Genomic DNA, 24207 nt, shown 5'->3' on the forward strand with positions numbered 1-24207 from the left:
GTTGTATATTCTAGTTGTAAGTCCTTCTAGTTCTTCTATGTGAGCCTCCACCACAGCATGGCCTCTGACAAGACGTGTGGTGTGGCTCCCTGCCTGGGAACCAAACCCAGGCCGCTGAAGCAGAGCACGCCGAACTTTAAGCACTAGGCCATCAGGGCTGGCTCTAAAGTATTTTTTAATTAAGGTCTGTACATTTTTTTAAGATGTTGTGCTATTGCATACTTAATAGACTACAGTATAAACATAACATTTATATGCACTGGGAAACCAAAAAGTTCATGTGACTTGCTTTATTGTGATATTTGCTTTATTGCAGTGGTCTGGAGCCAAACCCAAAATGTCTCTGAGGTATGCTTGTATGTAGAAAACCCTAAAGATTCCACAAAAAGCTATTAAAAACTAATAAATGAATTTGACAGGGTAACAATACAAAGTCAACTCACAAAAATAAGTTGCATTTCTATACACTAAGAATGAACAATCTGAAAAGGAAATTATGAAAACAATTCCATTTACAATAACATCAAAAAGAATAAATTATTTAGGAATTAACCTAACCAAGAAGATGAAATACTTGTACAATGAAAAGTACAAAACGTTGCCTAAAGAAATTAAAGAAGGCATAAATAAGTGGAAACACATCTCATGTTCATGGATTGGAAGACTCATTATCGTTAAGATGTCATTACTACCCAAAGCAATCTATAGATTTCTTCCAATCTCTATCAAAATCCCAATGACTTTTTTTTTTTGCAGAAATAGAAAAAACCATCCTAAAATTCATATGGAATCTCAGGAGACCCCAAATAACTAAAACAATCTTGAAAAAGAAGAACAAAGCTGGAGGACTCACACTTCCTGATTTCAAAACTTACTACAAAGCTACAGTAATCAAAATAGTGTGGTACTCGCATAAAGACAGACACATGTAACAGTGGAATAGGATAGAGAGCCCAGAAATAAACCCTCACATATATGGTCTAGTGATTTTTGACAAGGGTGCCAAGACTTGAATGGGAAAGGACAGTCTCTTCAACAAATGGTGCTAGGGAAACTGGATGTCCACAAGCAAGGGAATGAGGCTGGACACTCACCTAACACTGTAACTCAAAAGAGATCAAAGACCTAAATGTAAAACCTAAAACTGTTAAACTTTTAGAGGAAAATATAGGGGCACAAGCTTCACAACATTGGATTTGGCAGTGATTTCTTGCATATGACACCAGAGGCACAAGCAGTAAAAGAACAAGCAGACAAATTGGACCTCATGAAAATTTTTTTAATTTTTGCGTCAAAAGACAATATCAACAGAGTAGAGAAGCAACCCAGAGAATGAGAGAAAATATTTGCAAATCATATATCTTTTAAGGGATTAATATCCAGAAACTATGAAAAACTCCTAAAACTCAACAACAAAAAAACCCATTAAAAAACGAGCAAAGGACTTGAATAGATATTTCTCCAAAAATATACAAATGGCCTATAAGCATGTGAAAAGATGCTTAACATCATTGATCATAGGGAAATGCAAATTAAAACTACACTGAGATACCACCTCACACTCATTAGGATGACTGCTAGTTAAAAATTAGAAAATAACAGGTGTTGGTGAGGAATTGGAGAAATTGGAATCCTCGTGCATTGTTGGTGGGAATGTAAAATGGTACACCTGCTGTGGAAAACATTATGGCAGTTCCTCAAAAAATCAAAAATAGAATTACCCTATGGTCCAGCAATTCCACTTCTGGGTAGATACTCAAAAGAATTGAAAACAGGGTTTCGAAGAAATATTTGCACACCCATATCAGCATTATTCACAGTAACTAAAATGTAGAAGCAACCCAAGTGTCCATCTGTGGATGAATGGATAAACAAAATGTGGTACATACATACAATGGAATATTATTCAGCCTTAAAAAGGAAGGAAATTCTGACACATGCTACAACATGGATGAAACTGGAGGACGTTATGCTAAGTGAAATAAACCAGTCACAAAAAGACAAATACTATATGATGATTCCACTTATATGAGGTACTTAGAGTAGTCAAAATCATGGAGACAGAAAGTAGAATGGTGGTTGCTGGGGGGGAGGAGGGAATGAGGATTTATTGTTTAATGAGTATAGAGTTTCAGTTTTACATGAGGAAAGAGTTTAGAGATGGTTGATGGTGATGGTTGCACAACATTATGAATGTATTTAATACCACTGAACTCTACACTTAAAAATAGTTAAAATGGTAAATTTTATATTGTGTGTATTTTACCACAATAAAAAAAAATTTGAGGAAAAAAAAGAATAATGCCCCTCCGAAAGATATCTATACCTTAATCCTCAGAACCTATAAACGTGTTACCTCACATGGCAAAAGAGATTTTGCAGAAATGATTAAGTTAAGGATCTTGAGATGGGAAGATTATCCTGGATTATTCAGATGGGCCCAATGTAATCACAAAGGTCCTTGTAAGTGAAAGAAGGAAGCAGGTAAGTCAGCATTAGAGAGGGATTTGAAGATGCTATGCTGCTGGCTTTGCAGATGGAGGAAGGGGCCACAAGCCAAGGAATACCATCTTACTCTAGAAGCTGTAAAAGGCAAGGAAACGAATTTTCCCCAGCCTCCAGAAGGAACATAGCTCTGGTGACACCTTGATTTTAGCCCAGTAAGACCTGTTTTGGATTTCTGACCCCCACAACTATGAGAGAATAAATTTGTATTGTTTTGAGCAACTAGCTTGTGATAATTTATTCCAGCAGCAATAGGAAATGATATACCCACCTGTCCCTAATTAGACTGTAACCTCCTCTAAGACAGGTCTTCCTTGACTTTGCACATCACAGGTGGTCACTCTTCCTGGAGCACAGGTACTTTGGCTTTTTAAGTAGCGAGTACCTGACAGATCATCATGCCCCTTGTGCTCACCACAAAGCCTGATGAGTGATGATACATCACTGGATGCAGGTGAGCTTTCCCAGAATAGCCCAATATGTAAGAGCCCACAGCTGGAATACCTCTAAGAAATAATTTACTTCTCCTTGAACAGTAAGTTCACATCCATCATTGGTAAAAACAGTAATTTAATCCCACCCACTCCCAACACTATACAGACCTTTCAGTGGAGTTCTCTGGGTTCAGGGGCTAAAATGGGAGGTTCTCACAAGATGCCTTAGGGATTCCAGAACTAAAGGAATTAACGAAACCAAAATCCAAGAAGCTAGGAGAGCAGTCTGGAAGATCACCAGCACTGAAGGAGATCAGGGCGGATGTTACCAAGCCAGAAATCTGGGGACCGGGGAGACTAGAGCAAACAAGCCAGGAACAAACAGGGAAAATGAGGCTGTAGAGCCTGGGACTGGCCCAGCTGCTTTTTGGGGCCAACTAAGGCCTCGTACATAAGTGGTCTAAAATACCAAAGATGGAATGGGTGGCACTTGATTCATGCTGGCACAAATCACTGCTTTTTTTTTGGCCAGTTATACTCTCCTTTAAGGCAAAGTAGGGTTTTCAGATACTGTGCAGGAGTGTTGATGGCCCAGTTGTCGTTTTTCCTAATTGAATCTAACTTTTAATGAACAGAAATGAATATACCACTGAGATCTCTAGCCCTAGAGACCAAACAAAACCACTTTAAAATCTGGTGAAATTGAGAAGATCCCAGAGTGTAATATGCAAAATTTCAGATCTGATTTTTCATATCTTTTTAAAAGAAAACTATAACCCGTGCCTGATATGAATAAGGCCTTTTACTTTTTTATTATAAGCAGTTAGACTTAAAGTAATTATAACTGACAGTTAAGGCCAACAGGAGCCAGTAGCCTGTTCATGGACAAATTATCTGTATTTCAGACTAAATCAAAAGTAAACATTCTGTGAAGTCCCTTCAGGTCTGCTTTAGTCCTGTGGAAGCCAAATGCAGCAGACAAGGCCTCTCCCCATGTCTCTGCCCCATATATTCTGTGGGCTCTCTTTAAAATGAATAAATAGTCTTTTCCATGAAGCAATATTATATGCATTTTGAACCATTTCCACATATGAGTTCTTGAATGCTTATTTAATTGATTTTTCTGAAACATGTTTATTTCATCAGGAGAATATTGCAAAAGACCCTGGAATGTGTTGTTTTATAATCTATGATTAGTATTTTCCTAAATAATGGAGTGGGGTAGAGAAATGAGGAACGATTTTGATGACTTTCACTTACTTTTTTTTTTTTGCTTTTATTCTTTTGAGTAATATTAATAGCAGTGAATTCATGTCATTTAATAAATGCTTAGAAAGATTAAGTATTACAAAGTGTTTTAAATGATAAAGCTATATTCCTGAATATCTGCATTTGAATATGCTGATAATTAGTTTAAAAACAACACAGACAGTAGGGGAGTAGGTCAGCATTCTGAAGCACAGAGCAGTAAAACTGTTGTCACCAGCAATGATGTCACTCATCCCCAAGGTTCTGAAAGACTATTCGAAATTAGCTTTAGGGAAAAATGTCTTCTGACTTGTCATTGGTTCTGAAAGGCAGTCAGTGTTAAACAAGCACAGACCCCTTTTTGGAACCTATATAATAAACTCAGACACATTAATCTCAACTCACGTCTCTAGTCAGAGCCTGACCCCTAACTCTTATGGCTATAATGGAAGGAAGAAGGGCCAACTGACATTAGCTAACAGTTTGTGTAAAGGTTCAGATGTGCCTATAAGCAAATAAATATCATATCTTAACTTTTTGTTTTTATTGAGTACCGTGAGACAAAAAGTATCTATCCATGATGATACAAGATTACAGTATAGTCTCTATGTACTTTGTTTAACAGAATTCAGTTAATCCCAAAATTTGACTTAAGAGAAAGCATGGAGAGAAAAGAAGGGATCACCTCCTGTTTGGCCTGGATGTTTTGGTCCTTGGACAAAACACTGCCCTTAAAGAGTCAGTTGGTGGTGCCCCTGCCTTTGCCACTGACAAATTTATATGACCTAAAACATCTCACCTAATCTCTCTAGATCTGTTTCTTCATGTGTGCAATGAGGAAAACAACACCTTCTCTACCGACTATGAAAAACTAAGAATGAGATGAGGTGCAAGATGTGAATGTACTTAGCAGATCCTGCTAAGTAGGATCTTATATATAAATGAGATGACAGTATTTCATAAGAGAGCTGCTTTCTTGAGAACAAGGTATACAATGTCATCTCACATTCTTAGCAGTATCAGAAATAGTGCACATTCAGGAAATAAACACTTACCATGGTTATTAATAAAACTCTGTATTGATGCAACTAGCAAATTAAAATGAAAAAAATAATCCCTTTGGAAAAAATAACTTGTGAATTAGAAAACAAGACAAGATACTAGAAACTTGCCAGCCAGCACTTCCAAATTCGTGTCTAATTAGTGGTGTCTCTTGAGTGCTTCTAGGCAAGTTAATGAGACAAGCATAGATCTTTAATACCTCTCTCTCATTCCAGATTCCAGCTGAGAAGAATAACAACAAAAAATAAAAAAGAGAGGAGAAAACCTGTATTAGTGTTAAAAATAGGGAAGAGTGAGGCTGGCCCGGTAGCGCAAGAGGTTAAGTGCGCGCGCTCTGCAGCGACGGATCAGGGTTCGCCAGTTTGGATCCCGGGCGCGCAGCAGCGCACCGCTTGTCAAGCCATGCTGTGGCGGCGTCCCATATAAAGTAAAGGAAGATGGGCATGGATGTTAACCCAGGGCCAGTCTTCCTCAGCAAAAAAAAGGAGGATTGGCAGATGTTAGCTCAGGGCCGATCTTGCTCACAAAAAAAATAATAATAAAATAATAAAATAAAATTATTTAAAAAAAAATAGGGAAGAGTATCATCCCAAGCTAGAAACATAAAGACACTCCTGCTCAGTGTTGTGTAGATCATACCAGATTAAAGGAGACACTAAGCAAGGACTTGTAACTTCCCTTCCTGAGAGAAAGCTGTGTCCCACGAAGGAGGGCAACTGGCCCACTTGGAGCAGCTCTGAGAGACCTGAGGATTTGTCTAGTGGTTAGAACAAACAAGTGGCTGCAGCAGCTGTAGACATTACATTTTCTCAGATTCAAACCCAGTGGAGAAAAAGTGAAGCCGTCTTTCCAAGTATTTCAGCAAAAGAATCTCCCTCCATTCCATTAGCTCTGACTGTGACATGTGCCGTCCCTGAACCATGCTGAATAGCCAGAGAAATAAAATGTGCAGCTTACCTTAGGCCTGCGCACCCTTGAGCCGAGTGATGGAGGAGGCCCCACCTGAAGTACCTTGGCTATGAGAAAGGGAGAGTGGTTCCTCAGAGAGAAATCTGGGTGCAGCTTCTAGGAAAAAAGGGTGAATGAATGCTTGGCAGCCGCATTTACTAAAACTGCAGCCTCTTGGTCAGTAGATGCTTCATGTATACCTGAGTTCAGGAGTGAGGTGGATCTAGCAAACCCTTGCTGACTTTACTATTGATTTTAGGAATTCTTTTGCCACTGCCATTGCTTTTTGCTCATCCGTAGCACCGCCTGCCACAGTTGCTAAGCTGACTTCGTGGTGATTTGTATACAGCTAATCCAGCGCTTGCTTGTCCTTGGGAGTCTGGCCCCACAATCTGTCCTGCCAATAATCCTTGGTGGAACCAAACTGTGCCTTCAAAAGCAGTCGAAGTGTCTCTCTACCACAGTATACCAACACATGACTGGGTTTTTGAGGTCTCATGCTTTCCTAGTAGCTTCCTCCGCTGAGATTTCCTTTGTGTATCCAGAAAGGAAGCTATGGTGTTTTTGATCTCTGAATCTATGGACTCTGTCTAGTTTGCCCAGACCTAGAATCTAAGCAGAGTGGCGGCCTAGGCTGCAAAGGGTGGAGATGGTGGTGGCAGCCTCAGCACTGGCTGCGGAGCGCTCATTTGTCACTGCTGCGGCAGCCTGGTCTCCCAGTGGGAGAAAAGGACAAGCCACAGTGCACTTGTGTGGGGGAGGGCTGCATTTATTCCTTGAGGTTTCTCATTACCTTATTATACAACTCAGGTGGTTTGCTTTTAACGGTCTGCTTGTCTTGTTCCATTTGACCTATAAAAATGCTAACATCCTTTAAGTAGATTTAAAGAGTTGCATGTTGCTTTGTCAGGTCATACAGCGTATTTGACAATAATCGCCAGGATCCCACAGGACTGACAGCTGCTCTTCAGGCCACAGACCTGGCTGGAGTTCTGCACATGCTGTACTGTGTCCTCTTCCACGGCACCATCTCGGACCCCAGCACTGCCAGTCCCAAGGAGAGTCACGCCCAGAACACAGTCCAAGTGGCCATTCAGAGTTTACGTTTCTTCAACAGCTTTGCAGCTCTTGATCTGCCTGCTTTTCAGGTACCAAGCAGTGGTTAGTGTTAGTGTTAACCAAATGAGAGTTAATGCTTTAGTGTAGATATGCTGTGAGATTCTTCTCCTGGATTGGGGCATAAGGAATAAACTACAATAAAGGAAATTATAATACATACCGGTTTTTAAGCTACTATCTTCTGGCAGCTATATTAGATGCTCTACATATGCTTTCTCATTTATTCTCATGACTACCCTGCAAAATATTATTATACCCATTTTACAGACGGAAAAGCTGGCCATTAAGTAATTTGCCCAAGGTTACACATGGCTGAGCCAGGATTGGTACCGTGATTCTCTAACTCCAAAGTCTGTGCCACTCTGCTACTTATAAATCTTCTGTCTTGATTCTTTAGAGAAAGGCATTATCATCCCATCAACTTTTAAATATTAAGGAAAGTAATGGTTTCTTATTTAAACAGAACCAAAATTAGATAAATTGTTTTGATTGATATGACTTTCTATAGATGATTTAACTGATTTGTGTCCAATGTAAAGTGCATGTATAGTTAAATGTGCAAACCCCTATAAATTAAGTTTTTATAGCTAAAGAAAGAAAAATTGCTTTATGTTATAACACCAGACTGTCAGCTTAGAAACAGATTTTTTTTCAAGTAGGAAATTTAATTTTCAAAAACACTGAACCTTTGGAGCAGAGCAAGCCCCAAGGAGTAGACTTTCTCTTTCAGTTTATTAACTGTCAAGTGATTTCATTAAAAAAGGAACAAACTTGGCAGATAATGAACCCATAATTTAGATGAATTGCTTTGCTCAGAGGGAAAAAGGTTATAGAGATACAAATGTATGAAAATGGTGGTCTTTGGCTATTCCAAGATGGAAGAAATGCTTCTGTTTTGTAGCTGATGACAGATGTGCAATTCTTGTCTTCCTGTCATTCTATTCACAACAGGAAATTAGTGAGTAAGTTGTATCATTGAATTCAGTATCTTTCAACTTTGTAGGGTTAGTGTATCCATCACAAGAACAGAAAGCTCTTTCTTAGGGTAAGTGCTTTTCAGTTTCCAAAGCAATTGAACTAGCCTTAGGTAGTAACTACACAATATGTAAACTTTTGAGAATTTACAGCCACACCTAAAACAGGAGATATCTGCTCCAGAAAATGTCAGTGGTTCTTGCCTCTGGGTTAAACATAACATCTCTGTTTTATGAAGACCCAAGCCCATTGTTTTCTATCAGGAAATAGCTTGGAAATCAGGAGATCCTAATTTTATGTCCCCAGAATATAGAGACCAATCTTCTACCCAACAGCTAGGTCCAACTAAAATGATTTCCTTTGTCACCAGGGATTATGAGAAGCAAATATGGAAAAACTCTCTTAGCTTCTAGTTTCATGGGTCTTCTGACCAGGATTTATACTGCAGTGGGGTACTCCACACCATAAACAAGCATCTATATTAAGTCTGCCATTGCATCAGTTACTCTGAATGTCAGGGAACTCCAGGTCCCTGCTTTCCACACACCCCTCCTATGAGCTCTCGGCCTGTGTGGCCTCACTCAAAAGGAGCACCACTAAACTCCAACCAGCCCTACTCCCTAGTGGCCTTTAGGCACAATGGCCAGTAATGTTAGAAAAACCAAAAGCTTATCTCTGGAGCCCTTTATGCCAAACTAAGATAAAAACCAAGATTTTTTCTCTACAGCCCCTTGCCATATCCAGCCTGAAATGTATCCCCTACTTGAGCCACTTGCCAAAAACAGCAGGAAAAACACCAGGGTGACTCAAAAGTGTTGAAGCCGTTCTTAGAATCAAATGCCCTGCCTCCCAAGTGGAATGTCCTTTTTTGGCTGGTTCTTAACAGTTCTCCAGTATGTTTGCTTCTTTCTTCTCTGTTTTTCACGCAGCTCCATATTTCTCTTAATTCTTTCCTTCCTATTTTTTCTTCTTTTTTTGTCTCTGTTCTGACTTTCCTGTCTTCTTTTATTTTAGTCAATTTTGCCATCACTGTTTCTCATTCTCTTCTCAGATGTTGTTCCCAGGTACCCTTTTCTCCTCAACCAGTGCATGGGCCCCAAGGGCCTTCCTCCTGGCTGCCATCTTTTTGGTGCCCACGGTCCTGTACATGTTTTTCTCTTACTCCTCATCAGCATGTATGGGGATCCAAATGCCCAGAATTTCTAGTATCAAGTCTTTTAATACATCTGCCAATGATTACCTTATTGTTCCAGTTACTTTTATGCATTTAAAAAACAAACAAACTGGGGCTGGCTCCGTTGCCTAGTGGTTAAGTTCAGCGTGCTCTGCTTTGGCAGCCCAGGTTCAGTTCCCAGGCGTGGACCTACACCGCTCATTAGTGGCCATTCTGTGGCAGCAACCCACATACAAGATAGAGGAAAATTGGCACAGATGTTAGCTCAGAGCAAATCTTCCTTAAGCAAAAAAGAGAAAGATTGGCAACAGATGTTAGCTCAGGGCCAATCTTCCTCAGCAAAAAAAACTTAGTGGGATAAACAACCATTTTATTATGATCACAGATTCTCTGGGTCCAGAATTCAGACAGAGCTCATCACAGTGGAGTGGCTTGCTCCCTGATGTAGGGCTTCAGCTGAGAGGCTCAAATGACTGGAGGAGGGGAGAGGAGAGGCAGGTTGACTCAAATAGCTGGGAGCTGAAATTATCTGGAGGCTCCTTCGCTCTCATGTTTGATGCCTGGGATGACTCAAAGACTAGGTTCACCAAGGACTGTTGGCCAAAGACTCTACATATGGCTTCTCTGTGTGACTTGGGCTTCTCAAAACATCTTGGGTCTGGGTTCTGAATGAGAGGGTCCTAAGAAGAAGCTTCTAGAAAACAAGTGTTCCAAGAGAACCAGACAGAAGCTGCATGGCTTTTTATGATCTGGTCTCAGAAGTCATATTAGTTACCTATCAGCCATATTCCATTGGTTAAATCAGTCATAAGCTTTGACATTCAAGGGAGAAGACAAAGGCCCCACCTCTCAGTGGGAGGACTGTCAAAGATTTATAGTCTGTTTTTTTAGCCACCACTCTCTGTTTAGCAAGCTAAAGCAAAACATCTGTCCACACAGACATCATTGATGTAGAGGGACATCTGATCAAGCATGTAACACTCAAGTAAATACAATACAGATAACAATATTTGCATTGTAAAGCAATGAGTGAGTTTGGGAGAAAAGTACTATTTTTATGACATATGATAGATGTGGCCAGGGAAACTCATGTTCTAGATCATCAAAACAACTTACATGTCCAAAGTGAGATTTCAGGAACTATGTTTATAAAGGACAGGAAAAGAGATTTTAGGTTCAGCATGGGTCTGACCTCAGAAAAATCTGGGAGACAATTTATGAATTGCCTGGGAGGATCAAAGGAACTGAGGAAGAAAATTGAAATGAGATAAGTGGTCTGACCTGCTGAAGAGTCAGACTAGATGTAAGACATGTTGTTGATGGTTTGAGTCCCAGTGCATCACAAGAATGGAGAACTGTTACAGAAAGGCATCCTCATCAGAGGTCTGAATCTGTGTTCAGACTGACATGACTTTGAGCCATCATACTACCAAGTTGTATGACCTTAGACAAGTCATTTGAACCCTTAAAACTCAGTTTCTTATCTGTAGAATAGAAATTAAAAACACCTACCTCACTTGTCTGAGGATTAAATGAGATCACATAAAAGCACTGTGCTAGCTAGCACATAATAGGCCCTCAAGAAATGTGGACTGACTCAGGTCCTGAAAATGAAGAATTTACCGGAACCACCTTACCTCAACCACCGCAGATGTTGAGTCAGAAAGCTAACTTTTCAATGCAGCGTTCCCAGTGCTCCCTCACCCTTCTTCGAAGCCATAATAAACCTGTGTGCTTGTTTTGTGTGAGAACTCATCATGTAGTAGTAACAAAAGGTTATCCATTAGAATATTTTCTTAGCTGGTTCCATTTCATCATATACTAATAAGGCTGTCAAAATATTTTTTTCACTTCAACAAAGAGTCTGATTTTACTCTGAATTCATATTGGCACAGATGGCCTTGAGATCCCGGATATTGTATATTGCATACACTTTGACAGTCTTTACAATTGAAGGTGGTCTCAAGAAACAAATCAATGTACTGCCTTGGCAATTAATTCCAGCTAAAAAGGAAATATAGTTTCCTTGAAAAATTGGTTTAATTTTTATACTCAAACTTACATGCCCTTTGACCTGCTCTTATCAGTGAAGGTTAAACAGAGGGCACTGGGTCACAGCATGCTGGACGCAACTAATTAAATAAGGGCTGAGCTGAGAAGGTGTCACTACTTGATTTAAAGGAGCAAAGCCCTCCTGAAGTCTCTTTGGGGCTTGAAAAACATTTTGTCTCAGGGCAATGAAACCGAGACAGAAGGCACTCTTCAAATTTAGCAGTAATTTTGTTTCAGTAATACTTGCTAAAAGGACTGTGTTATACCCGCTGTTAGGCAAAGTGAATTCATTGCAACTTCCAAGCTGCAACATATCTGACCTGTTCAAGCCCGCCAAGACCTCAAATCAAGAGATGGGTTTAAAATGCTTCCTTTTCCCGCAGGCCAGCAGTGGTGTTTGATTCCAGTGTGGGCTGCGAGTATATTCTGTGGGCTTCGCCTCTCCCCTTTGCCCTCCTGTCGCTCTGTCTGTTTGACATGTTTATTAAATAGAAGCTTCAGGCTGCACAGACAGACTCAGGCTCTCCTCCTGCGTCGCCCACCACTGACAGCCCTTTGCCTGTCTGGAGAAAGGATCCCAGAAGACTCATAGCTGAGGGGGCTTCATGGTTTTTTGTGTTTTTTGAAGAGGGGTGGTGGTTGGGTTTTTTTGTGTTCTTCTGGGAGCCTTGGGTTTATAGAGCTATTTGAATAATAACTAGTTTTTATCTATATTTCTTTTCTATTTAAACATAAGTAAATAATTAGAATTGTATTTGTATCCCTGTGTACAAGAAAATATTTTCTCCTTCAGAAAAAAAAAGTATTAGAAGTTAGCGAAATGGTGGATTTACAGGTGAATTTTAGTATTTTTATATTTTTCCAAATTTTCTACCGTGAGACTATTTGTATAATGAGAAAAAATAACATATTAAAAATGGAATAAATAAGCATGCTTTAGGTGGATAATGTCTTCATCTTTGTAGTACAAGCATTTTGTCTGCTATGCTCTATTTTCTGTCCCGTTGCAGGTTAAACGTTGCATTTATTATGGTCATTTATTACAGCAAGAATCCCCTCAATGAACTGTTAAGCCTAGTGCTCTAGAAATTTCATATGCTTTTGTGGCATCATGGCAGAAAGTGCACAGGGCCCAGTCTTGCTTTATGATTTGCAGCCCTGGCTCTCCCTGGGCTGGGGAGTTCTAACTGCTCCTTGTCTTTGTCAGTCTATTGTAGGGGCAGAGGGCTTGTCCCTTGCATTCCGGCACATCGCCAGCTCCCTACTGGGCCACTGCAGCCAGGTCTCCTGTGAAAGCCTTCTTCATGAGATCATCGTCTGTGTGGGCTACTTCACTGTCAACCACCCAGATAACCAGGTAAGAGGCCCTGGAAAGTTCCTTAGACTGCTTCCTCAGCACTGAGAGTGTGAGTATTGGAGTGAGACAAGGCAGGCTAGCCTGCTGGAACCCATCTGTCCTGTGTGAGGCCCTTTAACTGGGCTCCAGGGATATGTCTCTGACTTCTTCTCTCCAAAGAGATTTGATCAGCACTAGATTAGCACTAGGGCCTCCTCTTAGAGCTATAAAAATAAAATATTTTTAATAAAATATTCTTTTTAAGCCACACAGAAGCATCTACTCCCTTACCACATAGATTCCACTGCTCTATCCATATATTTTTTTGTTTGGATGAGGTGGATTGTATCTTTCAATTTGGGCCACTTTGCAAATAGTATTAGAGTTTGGTGCTTTATGAAACTGCTCTTGGCCCTTGACTTCTGCCTAGATTCTTGGAGGCTGCCAGATGGTATTGGAGGGGAGCCTGAGAAGGCAGCACTTGGGCCTCTCCCCACTGAGTCACCCAGAGTAGTTTTGCTTTTAACTATTTTGTTTATCAGGTTTCTGAGCAAAATTTCCTTTCTGCTGCTTTAAGAAGTTAGGAAATCTGTTACAGGTTTTGTAAAAAAAAAAAAATAGTAATAATAAAGCACCTTATTTCTCTCTCTCTTTTTTTTGGTGAAGAAGATTGTCCCTGACCTAACATCTGTTGCCAATCTTCCTCTTTTGCTTGAGGAATATTGTCCCTGAGCTAACATCTGTGCTGATCTTCCTCTGTTTTGTATATGGGATGCCACCACAGCATGGCTTGATGTGTGTGTAGGTCCGTGACCGGGATCCAAACCCGCTAACCCCAGGCCGCCAAAGTGGAGTGCACAAACTTAACCACTACGCCGCTGGGCCAGCCCCTCTCTCTATTTTTAAAACCAGAGTTATGGCATAACTAACATATCAAATAGTAATTCCTGGCAACCTCATCTGTATAAAGCCTCCTACTCAACAACCTTAATTTTACGGATTATAGCTGAGAAAAAGGCCTCTGAACAACCTTTAACCCTCGCTCTAAGCTTACTAATTTTTATTTTAGGCAAATCTTTAACAAGTGTGCTTACCAAGTTCATTAGCCTACAGCAAACTAGACCAGGGCAGGTGAAGGACAGGAGATGGTTTAGTGCCAGAGCCAAGTACAAGGTGAGAACCTGCACACTAAAAGCTAAAACTGCCTACCTGGGCTGGCCCCGTGGCTTAGCGGTTAAGTGCACGCGCTCTGCTACTGGCATCCCGGGTTCGCATCCCGGGCGCGCTCCGACCCACGGCTTCTCCGGCCATGCTGAGGCCGCGTCCCACATACAGCAACTGGAAGGATGTGCAGCTATGACATACAACTATCTACTGGGGCTTTGGGGAAGAAAAAAAGGAGGAGGATTGGCAGTAGATGTTAGCGCAGAGCCGGTCTTCCTCAGCAAAAAGAGGAGGATTAGCATGGATGTTAGCTCAGGGCTGACCTTCCTCACAAAAAAATAAATAAATAAATAAAGTCCATTTAAAAAATTAAAATTTAAAAAAATAAAAAAATATTAAAAATATATAAAAAAAATAAAACTGCCTACCTGATGAGAGAAAGAAGATAGAAAAAATAAGGCAGGCCCAAGAACTCAGAAATTGCAGCCGTCTGGGTTCAAAGGGACACTAAGCCCTGTATTTTATTTCCCAGATGATTCTTGATGCCTCCAGTGCTGACCCTGAATGAGCATGGAGGCAAAATGTATGTTCTGTGCATTCCCTTTAAGAAGGTTGAGGAACATGCAGTCTATTCTAGAAAGCTTTCCCTGATTAAAAAATAGAAAATACAGGGGCCAGCCTGGTGGTGTACCTGTTAGGTTTGGGCACTCCGCTTCGGCGGCCCGGGGTTCGTGGGTTCAAATCCTGGGCGCGGACCTACACACCACTCATCAAGCCGTGCTGAGATGGCGTCCCACATAGAGCAACTAGAAGGATGTACAATTCTGACATACAGCTGTCTACTGGGGCTTTGGGGAGAAAAAGGGAAAAAGGAGGAAGATGGGCAATAGATGTTAGCTCAGGGCCAATCTTCCTCTTCAAAAAAAACAAAATGTGGATCCTTACCAGAACAAGTGTCATACATGGAAAAGTTCCCCTTTCGCAGACCCTGTTGCCAGGAGGGCAGATCTTTCTCACCTCCAACCACGGGAGCACTCAGGCAGTGCTCTCACCTTGCCAGCACCCCCAGGTACTGATGCTTTGTTCTTTTCATGGACCAGGCCCAGTAGGTTCATGAGTTTCTGACAAGCTGTTCAGGGAAGGAAAGTTGAGGGAAATCTCCTGTGTGGTTTTCTTTTCTTCATGTGTATCCATTCCACCTACTAAATTGCATTTTATTTCCCTTTAAAAATTTGTTTTTAGTTTTCTGATACAAAAGTGTTTCTTACTTATTGTGAAAAAGACAGGCAAGTGTAAAGAAGATGGAATCCCAGTTATTCCTGATCTCACCATCTGAGATAGCCTCTGTTACCATTTTGGCAGGTTCCCTTGCAGTGTCTTTTCTATGAGTATTTTTTCCAGTTTTATTGAGATATAATTGACATATAACATTGTATTAGTTTTAAGCATACAACATGATGACATATGTATATATTTGCGAAATGATTACCACCATAAGTTTAGTTGACAGCCATCACCTCACATAGTTACAAATTTTTTTCTTGTGATGAGAACTTTTTAAGATCTACTCTCTTAGCAACTTTCAAATATACAATACAGTATTGTTAACTTTAGTCGCCATGCTGTACATTACATCCCCAGAACATATCTTTTTTTCTTTTTAATTAATTAATTTATTTATTTAGTGTGTTTGTGTGTGTGTGAGGAAGATCAACCCTGAGCTAACATCTGATGTCAATCCTCCTCTTTTTGCTGAGGAAGACTGGCCCTGAGCTAACATCCGTGCCCATTCTCCTCCACTTTATGTGGGACACCACCACAGGATGGCCTGACAAGCAGTGTGTCGGTGCACGCCCGGGATCCGAACCTGGGCCGCCAGCAGCGGAGCGTGCGCACTTAACCGCTACGCCATGGGGCCGGCCCCTAGAACTTATTTATCTTATAACTGAAAGTTTGTACGTTTTGACCACCTTCACCTGTTTCGCCTACCCCCCACCCCTCTATGAAATTTTTACGTAGCTGAGATCATACTGTACATACGGCTGTGTCCTGCTTTGTATATTTAACATTATATGAGAATCATTCTTTGTGAATATCATTTTTAATGGCTGCATGGCATTATCTTGTGTAGACAGCCCATGGTTTACCTAACGATTTCCTGTTTTTTACTCAAGTTGTTTACCATATATCATGACACTATCTACTGCACTTGTAAAGAGGTGAGTAATATATGTGTATGATAATATTTTGCTATGTTCAGTTCTACAGCCAAAAGTTCAGTTTCTTTAGCACCTCCATATTTAGGGATGGTTTGAACCTCTTTGCTTAAACTAACTCTGTTGTGATGAATTTACTGAACTCAGAATTGCGTGGGATTTCAGAGAGTTTTTCTGCTGATGCCGGATCACAGACTAATCCTTTCTTGTAGATAAAACACACGCTGTAAGTATCTGTAGGCTCACCAGAGCGAATGGAAAATGAGGTCGAGGGAACTGGTATTTGGAGATGGCATGTTAGAACTGACTTGCACCTGATGGCAAAGTAATGACTGGGCATGTTGGGGCAAGAAAAAGGCAGATTAATGGGCAGAGAGAGTGTTAAGCAATACAAGCAGGAGACAGAGACCCTATGGCTTGTCAGTTGGGGAAGAAGAAGATGCAGTGATGTTTGGAGATAGTTGTTGAGAAGTAAGGTCACTATGAGGAAGAAATTAGAAAAGTGAAAAAAGCCAGACCTTCTACTACGATACCTTGCCTCCCAGAAGGCTTGAATGCTAAACTGGACATCCACTTCTGATTTGGGGGAAGATCAGAGAAGTCGATTCAGCCCTGAAGCGATTGCTGAAATGCAACAATCTATAAGAAGAAAGAATATAATAAAAAGTAGAGAAGAAATCAGAAATTGATAGAAATCATAGTAATCGTTATAGACTGAGACACTGCACCTTATGGAGATGCTGTTTCTAAGCATAACCTCTGATATTTGTAGAATTCTTTATACTGTTCTTCCCATCTGTTGTCTCTTGGACCTCTTTAGCACTTCAGTGAGGCTCTAAGCACAGGAATTATTCCCACCTCACAGACAGGTGAGGAATTGGGATTCAGAGAGTGAAGTAAGCTCCCTGAAATGACATCAAGAATCGCTAAATGACTAGGACTAGAACCCAGGTCTTGCAAAGCCCAACTCAGTGTACTTTTCCATTCATTTCACATTGCTTAAGAAAATGAGATATGTGACAGGCCCCATCTACCAGTGATCTCTGAAGTGTGTCTTGAGCAGGGATGGCGGGTATAGAAGAGGATGCCCATTTGCCAAGACAGTACATTGAGAAGCTGCCATTCTGCAACTCTGAATGCTGACTGGGAAGCTTCTGGGACATACTTGTGTACCTTACTCAGGGAGACTTGTAAAGATCCTGGGAAAGCGTAAACGAGTATGTTTTATGAGCGCAAAATGGACCACAGTCTAGCAAATAAAAGGCCTGGGTTCTAACCCCAGCTCTGCCACCAGCCATTTGATCTTAGATAAATCACTTTCCTCTTGAGGCTTGAGCATTTTTGACTACACAAAGAGGTAGATTGGTTCTGGAAATGGATAGTGGTGATGGTTGCACAATATTGTGAATGTACTTAATGCCATTGGATTGTAGGCTTAAAAATGGTTAAAATGGCAAGTTATATGTTATATATATTTTACCACAATAAACAATTTTAAAAAAAGAAGTGGATCGTACTAGATGATCCCCTGTGAGCTCCATGAGTCTGTGATGTTTTAAAAGCTGAGATTGACACCACAGACAGAACAGCATTCTGATCTCATGGGGATGTTTAGTGGTTTTTCAGATCCTCCTTGCCCTACTCCAGATTCTGTCAGCACCAGATGGCTTCATGAGCTGCCTGCCCACTCCATGGCAGCTCATCCTCAAAAGCTGAATATACCTTGGCTCCCTTATACTAATAGAGGGGATCCATTGACAGACACTCACTCAGAAGCAGAGACTTACAGGTGAGACGTCTGGTGCTTGTTCTCGGATGCTATCTCTGGCCCCAGTTGTTTCACCTGCGCCAAAGGGCTGTGCTCACCAGCTCGTGGCTGGGCTCCCTGGCCATCAGGCTGCATGGCAAGGGCAGGATAGGGGAAATAGCCTCAAGCTTGCTGAGATGATAATTGCTCATATTCCAGTAGAATTGAGGAGTTCTCTATAACTAAAAAGCAGATTGTTTGTTTTCATTCTAAAAACTTGTTTTATTAAATTCTTTCTCTGCTCCCTGCAAAACCCAGTAATTTGCCAAGTGGGTGTTTGCTGAGGGGATGTGGTAAGTGCAGTTTTAAGCTCTCATCCCATCTTCAATCAGATTCATGGAGCCTTCAGCCTGGAAGGGCTCTGAGATATCTAGTCCAGCTCCCTCTAATTATAGATGGAAAAACTGAGGCTCAGAGAAGGAAAAGGAATTGCCAAGCAAGAACTGGCAGGGCCCAGCCTCACAATTGGCAGTCCAGCTAGTGCCCTTTCCACCTCACTTCTGTTCTTATGAAAGTGAATTTATTTAACCTGATGCCACTTTCTCTAAATTAGAAGAATTTCAGAGGAGAAATTATGATGCTCAATTCATTTAATGTTTCCATATCATTAGTCAGAAGTCATGCTAATTTGCAGGGCCTGTTTGTCCGAAGGGGATCCTTTATTTTCTACTGGGGAAACAGCTTGTATCTTCATAAGACGAGATCCTGAACTCCTGATGCCGCCTAAAGCTGTTTTATTAGGTAACTGCTTTGCATAAAGGGTTAGCACTTTTTATTTGCCACCATTTAGTCTATTAACTGAAAGGACTGAGCCCCATGATACCAAGGATGACTTCAGAAGAGAAACCTAGATGATAAAAGTAATGCCCCATCGTTGATAGAACGAATCATCTGTTTCCTATAGGGTTGTAGTTTCTAATTAAAACGTTGTTTTTTTAAATCAAAAACTTCCTTGTATTTTATGGCACTTTCATGACTCTTTCTAAATTCCTTCCCATTTAATTATTATAATAAACATAATTAGTGTGTGCTGTCAGCCCTTCACTTTATTTACATTTTATATTGGATAATTAAATGTGGCCTGATAATTAAATTAACTCGAATGACAGATGATTTGACAGTCTGCATATTACTGTATTGGGAATAAGCACTTTTGCATATTCATTTTAGTTAGTGACTGACTTGTTTATTTGGAAAGACCGCCTAGATTCCAGCTATGAGAGGCGGAGTCTCCTGTGATTGTTGAAAGGAAGGATCCCTTTGGCCCACCCTCCCCACCCAGCTTCTCTGTAGAGACGTCCATGCAGATCATGTCATCATCTGCTCTGCACTGTACAAAGGTGCCTTAACGCTGCTGGGGAGATCAGAACAGGGGAGCAAGCTGGACAGTGAGGCTCTGAAACTAGATTCCGCCTGAGCTGGGTGACACGCATTTTTCAGGTCTTTTGTGATTTGATGACTTAGTAAGAAAACCCAAATGTTAATGGACTAAAAGTTCCTAAAATGTATCTGTTGTACTCGCCTCAGAAGTTTCCCTGCAAACAAAAACAGGGCATTTTCCTAGTTGTATACCATCTGCAGGTGAGGGAAGCAGATTTGTGTTTTAAGAGTGGCAGTTTTCCAGAGCCTCATTCCAGCTTTTAGAACTTTCAGAGGTGGCCTAATTCCTGCTCAAACATTCTTACTTTGCTCTTTGTTTTTCTCAAAGGCACATGGTCTAGGTCACACCCATTTGGTAAACTCCCCCTGCCCCATCCAAGTCCGTGAATGGAGTCTGCTGTGGTGGGCTGGGAGTGGCCGCTCCAGCATTCAAGGCCTTTCTGTTCTCCCAGTGTTGGCAGCTGGTTCTTTAGCTGTCACACAAGCATTCAGCTTTCTGTATTTTCTTTCTTTGTGTGACAGATACAGTTCCTTTCATAAAATAAAAATGTATCAAGTCTAAGGAATAGCATAAGAATTTCAACAATATAACCATTTTGGAGTTACTGTCAATATTACAGTACCAAAGAAAAATGTGGGTTTTTTTCCCCAAAAGTAGAACAATAAATTTCCTAATTAAAAATAACTTCTTTCTAAACATTGATTTTAAGAATTCCAATGAGTGACCTGGCTGGTATTAGAATGGAGAAATTTGCCAGTTAGCAATTTTGGTCAATTGTATTAAAAGTCACCAATTTCACAGAATCCAGATAAAAGACATCTCTTACTTTCCTCATCTGTGGTGAATTTTCCAACACAAGGGTAGTTTGAAGTATCACATGCTTACACCAGCTACCTTCCTTACTCCACAAACCACCTGAGAAATTATAAGGAACTCCTTGCTTGACCCAGTGGCTTCTGTACGGACTTGCTTCCTGATCCGTGACTCACTATAATTCCCACAGATCCTCCTGCTTGTGATTGGTGCAGCAGTAGTTAAGGTGGCGCCTGAATGGATTCACGTCTTGAATCAGTCTGCAGTTGAGATTTTTTTTTTTTTTGTGAGGAAGATCAGCCCTGAGCTAACATCCGTGCTAATCCTCCTCTTTTTGCTGAGGAAGACTGACTCTGAGCGAACATCTATTGCCAATCCTCCTCCTTTTTCTTCCCCCAAGCCCCAGTAGATAGTTGTATGTCATAGTTGCACATTCTTCTAGTTGCTGTATGTGGGACGCAGCCTCAGCAGGGCCGAAGAAGCGGTGCGTTGGTGCGCGCGCCGGTTCCGAACCCGGGCCGCCAGTAGCGGAGCGCGCGCACTTAACCGCTAAGCCACAGGGCCGGCCCTGCAGTTGAGATTTTGAACTTGGTCTCTGATGGTACTAAAAGTCAGATGTCACAGAGGATAAGAGCATAGGCTCTCACGTCAGCTGGCTTTGAAATCCCTGTTCAGCTCTTTCCTAGCACTGTGTCGTTGGTCAAATTACTGAATGCTGAGCCTCAGTTTCCTCCTCTGTGAAAATAGAGGTCATGATACCACTACTTCCCAGGTTGTTTCATGAATTAAGAGAGACAATATAGGGCCCTACTCATAGTGAATGCTCATGAAAGACAGCTGTTGCTATACCTGCTTGCCCTATTATCATCATCTTCAAGGCACTGAATGATACACCTGATTCAGCAGTAGGCTAAATTCATAGTTACGGCATAGTGATCACAAAAAAATGGGATTGTACAGATAAACTATCCTTCCTTTCCCGGTCTTCTCAGTGTCTCATTTTTGGGGAACTCAGATTCAGAACCTTCCAGTAAAATAACTGTCATGAAACCTAACATTAAAACTGTGAAGTTGAAAGCTAGCCATAGCTTCATCTCAGCTGGGCTATAAAAAGTTGGGAATCCACTAAGCTCCTTCAGCAGTGGCTATGAGACCAAGAGCACAGGTAGGGTCATTTTGAGGGCTTAGTTTAGCCACAAGGTGACATGAAGTTAATCATTCCCTTCTGAGCTCCATCCCAAGACTGGGCAGAGCAGCAGAAGACACACACGGGGAAGTCAGACAGTAATCTGTCAGCACCTTCTTCCCAGGGTACCCAAACCCAGATCCTCTGACCAAAGTTCAAAGATGAAAATCACTGAGGTAGACTATAAAGACTTCATCTGTAATCACAGAGAAAACACCTCTCCTGAGATAGGAAATTTTATGTAAGACCCTCATTAGTCACAAAAAACCCATCACCATGGAACAAATCTTGGTGCAGCAGTCAGGATTGGTGAGTCCTTTCACAGCTGCACAGCTGTGTGACCCTGGGTGAGTCACTGCCCTTCTCTGGGCTTTCCTGTCTACATTAAGAGTTAGTCTGGATGCTCTGAAGGGCCCTTCTGGCTCTGATAGAGGATGAATATATAATTCTAAGATGAAGTGGGAAGTCATGCCCAGAGCAACATAAGTAGATAAATTTAATCATTTTCATTTCTTTTTTTTTTTTTTTTTTTGGAGGAGGATCAGCCCTGAGCTAACATCCATGCCAATCCTCTTCTTTTTGCTGAAGAAGACCGGCCCTGAGCTAACATCTGTTGCCAATCCTCCTCCTTTTTTTTTCCCTTTTTCTCCCCAAAGCCCCAGTAGATAGTTGCATGTCATAGTTGCACATCCTTCTAGTTGCTGTATGTGGGACGCCACCTCAGCATGGCCAGACAAGCAGTGCGTCACTGCACACCTGGGATCCCAACCCAGGCCGCCAGTAGCGGAGCACGTGCACTTAACCGCTAAGCCACGGGGCCGGCCCCTCATTTTCATTTCTAAGTACAGTAATCACAAATATTCCACTCTAGCCACACTGGTCTCCTTACCATTCCACACACACACCTTGCACACCTCCCACCTCAAACCTTTGTCGTTGCTGCTTTCTACTTGGAAATCTTTTCCCTCAGAAATCAGCATGTTTTGGGGGGGCTTCCAAAGGTTTTATTCTCAGATGTCGTGTTATCAAAGTGACCTTCCCTGACCCTACAGTATCTAAAATTGTCTATCAGCCCCATAGTTACTGTTTCCCTTTACTTTGCTTTATTTTTCTTCATACACTTCTTACCCCCCTGACATTTGTTGATTTTGTCTGTCTCTCCACCCCCACCCCATCCCACTAGAATGTAAGAACCTTGAGAGCAGAGTCTGTCTCTACTGCCTACAACAGCGCCTGGCACGTAGCAATTACCTAATAAATATTTGTTGAGTGAATGATTGGGTGGTGAGATGATACATCTCTCCTTAAGCATAATACTGCTGAAAAGGTTAAAATGGCCCCAGATTTTGAAAGATACAGCACTTCTATTTTACTGACCAAACTTCCTGAACTGACTTTTAGCTGAAAATTTAAGAACCATTTCTTTGGCACTCCAAGTTATTTATCTTTGAATCTATTCTAAAAGAAACTTCTTAATTTTGTTTTTGCTGGAGCTAGTCATTCTGAGATCCAAAGGAAACTACTGTGTTTAAGGTTTGGCAAATCCTGTATTTGAGGAAACAACGGTGTGTGAGAGAAATCTGTGGAGGCAGGCTTAGGTTCATGTCCTAGCCCCTCTTCTCACTTGGGTGATAAACTTGGGCAGGTCATCCTGAGTGTCACTTTCCCCAGCTATAACAGAGAGACAAGAAGTCCTAACTTGTAGAGTTGTTGTGAAGATTAAATGTCATTCTTATTGCGCAGGTCCAAAGCTTATTTGACAATCAGCTATGAGAGTGGATGCCTTTGGGGTCTTTGCTTACCAAGTTGGTGGCATTGTCACAGCAAATCTACTCTGACTTATTATGATTTGGTTTAAAAAAAAAAATGCTTTTTGACAAGTATATCCCACTCTAAGAAAATACACTGTGGGAAAATCTACACTTAAACACCCCAAAATCACTATATCACTCATTTTAATAGCGAGTTTCCTGAGAGCATTTTAAAATAATTTTCTGAAATCTCTTCACATGTAGTTCCTTTGGGAACATGCACCTTTAGATGCCACACACCTCATCAGAGAACCTGGTATGTGGGAGTCCTGTCACAGCAGCAGTCAATGGGCTGGCCTCTGCTTTGAGGCATTGGGAGTATGTTTTGATAGCTCAATGAGAGGTACATGGGCTCTGGAGCAAGGCGACCCAAGTTCTGGTGCCAGCTGTACCACTTACTAGCTCTGTGATCCTGTGCAAACCACTTGCCTTCCTCAGGCCAGTTTCCTCATCTATAAAATAGGGATAACATTGATGACACCTCATGGAGTTGTTGGGCAAATTAAATTAGATCATGCACATAATGATTAGCACATTCCCTGGGCCAGAAGAAATGTTAACTGTGATGTTAGTGAAATTATCATTGTCTGCCTCCAAATTTCCTTCTCTTAATGGGAAAAGCCCTGGAGTTCCACTCAGTCCGCTCTGACACTTGATAGCACCTAAAATAGGCCATCTCTGCTGTCAGAGTGTTTCCCCACCTGTTGAGAAACTGGAGAAAGCTCTGTGTGTCCCCTGTCTACAGGATTCCTCTGTGGACCCAAAAGATGTAGAAGCATCAGGGGGTCCTCCTGTAGTGGTATTTGAGCTGCCACTCAACGTGCTCCTCTGGCACAGCTGCCAAGGGGGGTTGGGAGGGTCAGTCTGGCTCTGGCCAGCTGCCACCTCCCCTTCCCAAGGGGCATGCCTAGTTCAGCTGAACATACTTGACAGGTGATAAACATATGCTTGTCTGGAAGGCAGTGAAGGAGAATAT

General features: G+C 41.4%; 1 protein-coding gene across 5 annotated transcripts in view; it reads left to right on the forward strand.

Moving 5' to 3' along the window:
- Window positions 1–24207, forward strand: part of SCAPER (S-phase cyclin A associated protein in the ER) — a 440234-nt gene that overhangs the window by 397539 nt on the left and 18488 nt on the right. For all 5 annotated transcript variants that reach the window (XM_058542151.1, XM_058542150.1, XM_058542152.1 and 2 more), the window contains 2 exons: window positions 7108–7345; window positions 12725–12874. In XM_058542151.1, the coding sequence (XP_058398134.1) occupies window positions 7108–7345; window positions 12725–12874 (388 nt within the window). The remainder of the gene's footprint in view (window positions 1–7107; window positions 7346–12724; window positions 12875–24207) is intronic.

This window comes from Diceros bicornis, chromosome 5 (genome assembly GCF_020826845.1).
Source record: "Diceros bicornis minor isolate mBicDic1 chromosome 5, mDicBic1.mat.cur, whole genome shotgun sequence".
NCBI classification, from domain to species: Eukaryota; Metazoa; Chordata; class Mammalia; order Perissodactyla; family Rhinocerotidae; genus Diceros; species Diceros bicornis.